Consider the following 8,641-nt stretch of genomic DNA (forward strand, 5'->3'; position numbering starts at 1 on the left):
TTTTAAAATTGTGTTATGATCAACAGTTATAGGTGCCAATTGTGGTGTGCTTGCACCTAAATTCCTTGGGACATAGAAGGGCCCTGCCTGACACTGCACAAGGCTGTGTGTCACAGGATAATGTTGTGTGGATGTGCCAGAAAAGGTCTAAGGTTCTGAACTGTCATCATAAGGTCCTAGTGAAGGGAAAATACCATTTGAACAGGGATTGTGAGACCTTGCATCATAGGCACAAGTCTGGTTCCAGTTTGGTGTACAGCTTGGAGCTTGTTCTCACTGCAGTAATTTAAAGAGTACAATTCATCCTGATTGCAAAAGGGGACTTTGGACCCAGTCAAAACAGCCAAAGCTTGTTTCAGTGAGGATCAAACCAAGTCCCAGACTAAGCCCCACAGTATCCATGTGAAGAACAACTTTGTTTTTCTCAGCTTCTCAGAAGTTCTTGTGTTTAAACTGCAGACGTGCCCTTTGAAAATCAGAGAGATTTATTTATAATTGACTAGATTTTCAAGCTTGTTTTATTACATGATTTCCTGCCCAGAGTTTCCGAATAGAAATTATTATGAAAGATTCTTACTTCTGGGCATTTCTAACAAGGCTGAAGCAGAACTTGTCATTGCTGGTCCAGTTTATTTCTGGAAAAATCTGCAAATCTGACTCTGAGTTCAAGTCCACAAGGGGAACACACACACACAACATTCATGCACGCACTCAGTGAGCTATTTCCAACTCCTGTTGTAGGACTTTCAACCTGATGCCTTTAAACTATACATGAGCAGTTGCTCTGATAACTTGATGACCATCTTTTTTCTTGCAATATCCTACAAAAATTATTTTGTGAATGTATCTCAAAGCCAGGAATATCCCTGTTTTTCTGTTTTGCCAACTCATTGGCTGCTAGTGGAGTGAAAGTGGGATTGGGGGAAGAATCAAACTCATGATGAACTATGGGACTTCAGCCAAAAATGTAATATTGAATCTTTACCTCTGAGCAGAACTGTGGTATCTTATGCCAGAAATCACAGAATCAACAAGGTTGGAAAAGACCTCAAGAATCATCAAAGTCTAACCTGTCACCCAAGACCTCATGAATACTAAACCAATGCAAACTTAGCCAGCTAGGGACTTTCTGTTAGTGTTCTGGCTGCTTGTTGCTAGCATTTTTAAGATAAATCCATAAGGAGAGTAAAAAATCAACTCAGTTTAAAGATTGTAAATAACTGGGTGTAAAGTTATTACTTATCTGTGATTTTCTTACTTTGGTTCTACATGGCAGACATCTTCCACATACCAAGAGACCTCCAGAGTTCTACATGATCTGCCTCTGCTACTGTAAGGATGTTTAGCTGCAATAGCAATGAGCTTCCTAGGAACACCTTTAGAAACATACAAGGGCTTCATCCAAAGCCTGTTGAACTTGTAAGTGCATTTTCTTGACTTCAATGGGATTTGGATTAGATTGTCAGGGAACCTAATGGAGCTGCTTCTGACATTTTGGGCGGTAACAATCTGCAGTTCAAGTCTCTGACCACACTTCAGTAATCTGAAACTCAAGAGATTTCAATGTGGAAAGTCTGTGCTTTGTTATTCTGCTTTAATGGGGGGAAGCTTAACATGTAATAGAAATGAGTATGAAAACTGCTTACTTCAGAACATTTCCAGTTGCAGTAATCTATTTTTATTTTCTGGTGGAGGCTTGCTTTCTCTTACGGATTGGAAAAATAATTCATCTTCATCTCCCTATACGCCCCAGGATATATTAAGATCAGGACTAGAATGCATTGGAAAACAAAGTTTCCAAGCCCTCAGAAACTTCAGAATTTTAACATTGGTTCTAGTAACCAAGATGAGGAGTTGATTTTTTAAAGCTTTTCAGAAAGTAAAATATTCTCCAGACCTTCTGATGTGAAAATGTCTGTACTTTGATTTGAACCGTGTCCAACAAACCATTACTCTGAGCTGTAGATTAGAAGTACAATAGCCCTATTCACTTTGCCTACCAAGCTGATCAGGCAGTGTCTTCTCTGGTGCTTGTTTTCCTGATGGGTCCTCAGTCACCCCTAGTCAGATGAATATGCGCACAGGCGATTATCTCAGTAGACTTTTTTATCTTTGTAGCCTAAGTGAATCTACTGTTCCTAATAGCTGGTTCTCTGCCAGTGTGTTGCATCTTTGGTATCCCTGATAATAGCCATTCCAAAACCTCCTCTCAGTGCTAGGTTCACATTATGGTTGGAAGCATGGAAAGAAACATTTTACCATCTTGTTCCTTACTAGTTCTCTGTAGATTTCTGGGAGGGTGGTGCCATATTTTCACCTACACCAATGAGTTCACTGCAGTCTTGATGGACAGTGAAAATAATTTTATGGAAATGACACATGTTCAGGTTAGCTCAGCCAAACCTGTTTCCTTTCCTCATAGAGACAAAGGTTATTGTTCCTATGAATTGTGGGGTTTTACAGGAATGCTTTAATATTTTGTTGTCTGATATTTTGCTTTCATAAGAGTTCAGCCCATATAATGCTTTTCATGTAAGAGCTACTAAAAAGTAATACAGGAGATCTGCAGTGTTTTCATTTCAAAACATCAGTGGCTTCACTGCAAACACTACCAAGCTTTTAACTGAACGTTGCATCCAAAAAATAGAAGAACTGCTTCCATAGATAGCGAAGGGGGAAAAAATAAAAGAAAATAAACAAACTTTACAACGTTTTTAACTACAGATATTAGTTAATAACTCAGGAGGGTTTTTAATGAAAATTTCATACATATTCTCAGAGCTCTGCATGTCTATTAAGACATATAATCTAGCAAGTAAAGCAAAAGGCTCTCTAGAATCCTTGGGAAGAAAAAGGACATTTATTTAATTTCACCAAAATTTCTAATACCGTAAAATTATCTTGGAGGCTACCAAGTATAGGAAGATGAAAACACATTTTGTAGATAATTGTCACCATTTAAGGTTCCAGGGAAAGTAACAAACAAACAAACAAAAACGCCCCCCCCCCCAAAAAAAACACAACACAAGAAAACAAAACAAAACAAAACAAAACAAACAAAAAACCCCAGAGAAAACCAAACCACTAAACAGAATTTGGATTACTGCCCTATCTCCTTCCCTCTCCCCCCTCAGGGAAAAGATAGGCAGAGGAAGTAAGGGGTAAACAAAAGGGCTTGCACAGAATTGGAAGTCAACAAAACCATTTTAACAGATAATAAAGGGTATTAAGGAAAAAAGGGATGTACAGAGAGATTGAGGGAAGGGTTCTATACAGATATATACAAAACCCGGTCTCAGATGACAATGGATTTCCCCACAACATGTGGATACAGGCCTGAAATACATGGAAGCAGGCCTGAACATGCTGAGCATTCCAGCAACCAGCTACCTGCCAAGCAGCAAGGTGAAAAGGAAGAGAGAGAGAAGGAACTTCCTGTCCCCTAAAACAGAGGATACACAGGAAAAGGGAGGGAATAACATGACTCAGTGACCTCACTGGGGTTCTAGGGTCCAGCTGCCCACCTGTTAATCCTTAAACCACAATAGCCTTGCATAAGTTGGGATATTCGCAAGTAGTCCTCTGTTTGCTCCTACTTCCATTTGAAATACAGAGGAAAAAACAAAGCAAGAAAAAAAAAAGATTTTCTGCTATACCTGGCAGCAGCTGTCCATCTTCAAAAGAGAAACAAACCTCAACATGACTTACTTTCATACCTGAGATTTTCCTGGCAGTTTCCTCTACAAATAGTGACCTAGCTCCAAATTGCTCTGTTTAGAAATTAACTTTAATCAGAGCACAGCCCATGGCAATGTGTGAGCTGATTACTCATCAAGTTAAAAAGGCTTTAAAGCAGTGAAATCTGAATTTTGAAATTGGTTACCTCATACCTGGATTTAAAATCTAGCTTTTTTTCACATTCAGGCAATTAATATGTTCTCTTTGAAATATGCAAAGACGTGCAGATTTGAATACCACTCTAAGACTGAGCTGTTGAGTGTGTTATGAACAGATATGAAAGGGAATTCTGGCCTGATATCTGGGATCCTCATCATGACCCTTCTTACTATGGGTGCTTGTAAGTTGTGGTGCATTTGATGGAAATTAATCTGATTTGTAGCCAATATGTCATACATTTTTCAGATCATGCAAGTGATTTTTTTCACATCTTATCTATAGACATTCATGAAAGCAAAAGTGAACAAGTCTGTGTATATCAAAAGTGGTTCTGTTCCTGCATGCATATTCTAATTCAGAAAAAAAAAAACCCTAAACCTTACATGATGTCACCGATATAATTTACATACCTGTGTTTACAGTATAATTTACATAACTGTGCTTGTTTGGAGTACTCACAGTCAAGATAACCTTAACCTTTCAGAGGGACCTTGAGAGGCTGGACAGATGGGCAGAGTCCAGCGGCATGAGATTTAACACATCTATGTGCCAGGTTCTACACATTGGCCACAACAACCCAGAGCTACAGGCTAGGGACAGAGTGGCTGGAGAGCAGCCAAGCAGAGAGGGACCTGGGGGTACAGGTTGACAGCTGTCTGAACATGAGCCAGCAGTGTGCCCAGGTGGCCAAGAAGGCCAATGGCATCCTGGCCTGTATCAGGAATAGTGTGGCCAGCAGGAGCAGGGAAGTCATTGTACTCCTGTACTCAGCGCTGGTTAGACCACACCTTGAGTACTGTGTCCAGTTCTGGGCCCCTCAGTATAAGAAAGATGTTGAGCTGCTTGAACATGTCCAGAGAAGGGCAACAAAGCTGGTGAGGGGTCTGGAGCACAAGCACTATGAGGAGAGGCTGAGGGAGCTGGGGTTGTTTAGCCTGGAGAAGAGGAGGCTCAGGGGTGACCTTATTGCCGTCTACAACTACCTGAAGGGAGGTTGTAGCCAGGTGGGGGTTGGTCTCTTCTCCCAGGCAACCAGTGACAGAATGAGAGGACACAGTCTCAAGCTGCACCAGGGGAGGTTTAGGCTGGATGTTAGGAAGAAATTCTTCACAGAAAGAGTGATTAGCCATTGGAATGGGCTGCCCAGGGAGGTCGTGGAGTCACTGTCCCTGGAAGTGTTTAAAAGAAGACTGGAAGAGGCACTTAGTGCCATGGTTTAGTTGATTAGATGGTGTTGGTTAATAGGTTGGACTTGATGATCTTGAAGATCCAACCCGGTTAATTCTGTGATTCTGTGATTTAACTTTGCTTCAGCTACCTAAACATTATTTGTCATAGTGTTTCTAATGCAATAGAATGTCTCTTTCGGTCTTGATATGACTACGATTTTAGGGAAATGTAGCATGTAGACACAACTGTTACTCCATTAGCCCTCGTTAATTCATCTGGAGACACCATAAAGCAATCATAGAATCATAGAATCAACCAGGTTGGAAGAGACCACCAAGATCATGCGTCCAACCTGTCACCTAGCCCTATCCAATCAACTAGACCATGACTAAGTGCCTCATCCAGTCTTCTCTTCAACACCTCCAGGGACGGTGACTCCATCACCTCCCTGGGCAGCCCATTCCAAAGGGCAATCACTCTCTCTGTGAAGAACTTCCTGCTAATATCCAACCTATACTTCCCCTGGCACAACTTGAGACTGTGTCCCCACATTCTGCTGCTGGTTGTCTGGGAGAAGAGACCAACCCCCACCTGGCTACAACCTCCCTTCAGGTCAGCCCGGAGCCTTCTCTTCTCCAGCCTAAACAACCCCAGCTCTCTCAGCCTCTCCTCACAGGGCTTGTGTTCCAGGCTCCACACCAGCTTCATCATCCTTCTCTGGACATGTTCCAGTACCTCAACATCTCTCTTGAATTGAGGAGCCCAGAACTAGACACAGTGAAGAAGTATAGCAAGCTGACCCAGTTCTGATCCACTAGAAGTAATTGAATCAAAGACATTTGATGTTATCTTTCATCCAGCCTGACTTAAATTAAATTAATAATAATAATATCATATGACAGATAACCAAGGAAACTACAATTGTGCAACAAGTAAAATAATGTTAGAAATGGGAATTGGATTGCTAAAAGTAGGTAGCAAATATTAATCAAAGCTGACATTTTCAGAGATAGGTGAAGAGGAAGTGTGAATCTCAGAAGCATGTCTCATCCTAGTAGAGATTTGCAATTCTGCACACAGAGATTTGCACAAACAGAATTAGGTTGCTCAGGAATAACAAGGAATCTTAGTCTTAATGTTCAAGTGGGCAAGTTGCCCATGAAGATTTTATGAATCTGGGAGATAGGTGCCCCATTTGCTCTTATCAGATTTAACTGAAAGTGTCAGATGTAAGAAAAACTAAAGCTGAAATCAGGAGTTTATTTAAAATTCCCTCTATTTAGATATAATTCTGTTTGGCTAATAGTCTCAGCATAAATTCTTTAGAAGTAGAACTTATATACAAAGATGTATTCATTGCTTACTTTACACTCCAGAATGCTAGATGACATTTCATTTTCTATTATGTAGAAAGATAATTATAACACTGTATGAACTTGCTTCATTTCTTGGATTTCAATTATTTATGTGCAAAATTCATAACTTCAATGCAGAATTCAAAGTGCAAACAAAGTGTGTTGCATTAGCACTGTGCTAAATGAATCTATGTTCCATTTATTTAATTTTAAATTAATTTAATTATAAACTAAGTTTAGATTCTCCTGGGAATGACATTTTTGTTTGGTTGTTGTGTTTTGGTTTTTTTTTTTTTTTTCAAAATGAGAAGCTTAAATTATCTATTCAGGTTTTCAATATTGAACCAAAGAATTTGCACATAGGCACAAAGCCAGTATCAGAGCAGTTGGTTGCATTTCTGACTCTCAGGTTTTTTGTTTCAGCCATTCCCTCCTTCTTTATCATATCTTTAACAATGTCCGAATACAGCCATTGATAATGTAGAATGGGATTATTGTCAAACATAATTAAAACCAATGCATAGCAGGAAACATTTCAGAGATCTCAGCTATGTTACAATTTATCTGTGCTGCTCTTTACTTCTGTCTATCTGCTTACTGTCTGACTGACCTTTTTCAGGCATTTTTTCTTTACAAAACTCTAAAGAGGGTAATTTCTGATGGAACACTGACCAAGAAACGTTCGCAATGCCTGAAAAAAACCAACCTCTCAGAATCACAGAAGTGTCTCCTTGTGTTGAGGTGGAACTTCCTGTGTTCTATTTTGTACCTATTGCTTCTTGTCCTATCACTGGGCATCACTGAAAAGCGACTACATCCACTGAGTACTGCTCACTATCTCACATTTTAGTTCAGTTCAAATTCCCAGACAGATTTGCACAACCTCTTTAATTGCTTGGATACCTTGTGTCCCTCTAGAGAAGCTGAGAGTGAAATACGCTGGTAATTAGTCACAGAGATGGATCTAGCAGTCAGTCAGTAGGTGCTTATTTTGAAATGCACTTCTTTCTTTCTTGCCAGATTGTTGGGTGTGACCACCAGCTGGGAAGCTCTGTCAAGGAAGATAACTGTGGGGTCTGCAATGGCGATGGGTCCACCTGCCGGCTGGTTCGAGGCCAGTATAAGTCCCATCTCTCAGCAAATAAATGTAAGTTCTCCTTTCTGGTAAAGAGCTAACTTCCTTTCTTAGTGAAATACATATTTATTGCAAGCTAGATTTCACCCTACTTTCTCAGGCAGTTGAATTAGTGTAGTCACTATAGTTGTCCCACTTCGATTAAATAAGTATTGCACAGACTACAGCTCTGGCCATAGAGGCAGACAGAGGATTGTGGAAAGGTATCACTGTAATACTCCCCTTCTCATGTAGGTTGATTCTTGGCAGGAGTGAGATAATAAGAGCTGGCTCTATCCACACTGTTTAGGTTGTATTAACTGTCTAGGAATGGGACATGGTGCCAACCTAAAACAATTCTCACTCTCAGATCTATGGAAGGAATTCAGAACCAAGAAATTTGAAAGTAAGGAACTCAGAAGGAATGGAGGGAGGGAGGAAGGAAAAAAGGGATTCAGAAGGAAGGAAGGAAGGAATTCGGAAGAAAGTAATTCGGAAGGAAGGAAGGAAGGAATTCGGAAGGAAGGAATTCGGAAGGAAGGAATTCAGAAGGAAGGAAGGAAGGAAGGAAGGAAGGAAGGAAGGAAGGAAGGAAGGAAGGAAGGAAGAAATTTGGAAGGAAGGAAGGAATTTGGAAGGAAGGAATTCGGAAGGAATTTGGAAGGAAGGAAAGAATTCGGAAGGAAGGAAGAAATTCGGAAGGAAGGAATTCGGAAGGAAGGAATTCAGAAGGAAGGAAGGAAGGAAGGAATTCGGAAGGAATGAAGGAATTCGGAATGAAGGAATTCGGAAGGAAGGAATTCGGAAGGAAGGAATTCGGAAGAAAGTAATTCAGAAGGAAGGAAGGAATTCGGAAGGAAGGAAGGAATTCAGAAGGAAGGAATTCAGTAGGAAGGAAGGAAGGAAGGAAAGAAGGAATTCGGAAGGAAGGAATTCGGAAGGAAGGAAGGAATTCAGAAGGAAGGAATAGGGAAGGAAGGAAGGAATTCGGAAGGAATTGGGAAGGAAGGAATTCAGAAGGAAGGATTTCGGAAGGAAGGAATTTGGAGGGAAGGAAGGAATTCAGAAGGGATTTGGAAGGAAGGATTTCGGAAGGAAGGAAGGA

The 8,641-nt window shown here is 40.5% G+C and overlaps 1 protein-coding gene across 1 annotated transcript in view; it reads left to right on the forward strand.

The window, feature by feature from the left end:
- Positions 1-8,641, forward strand: part of ADAMTSL1 (ADAMTS like 1) — a 198,913-nt gene that overhangs the window by 52,287 nt on the left and 137,985 nt on the right. Inside the window, exon 7 of the mRNA XM_054397580.1 lies at positions 7,443-7,569. Within this exon, the coding sequence (XP_054253555.1) occupies positions 7,443-7,569 (127 nt within the window). The remainder of the gene's footprint in view (positions 1-7,442; positions 7,570-8,641) is intronic.

The sequence above is a fragment of the Indicator indicator genome, chromosome Z, assembly GCF_027791375.1.
Source record: "Indicator indicator isolate 239-I01 chromosome Z, UM_Iind_1.1, whole genome shotgun sequence".
Taxonomy (NCBI): Eukaryota; Metazoa; Chordata; class Aves; order Piciformes; family Indicatoridae; genus Indicator; species Indicator indicator.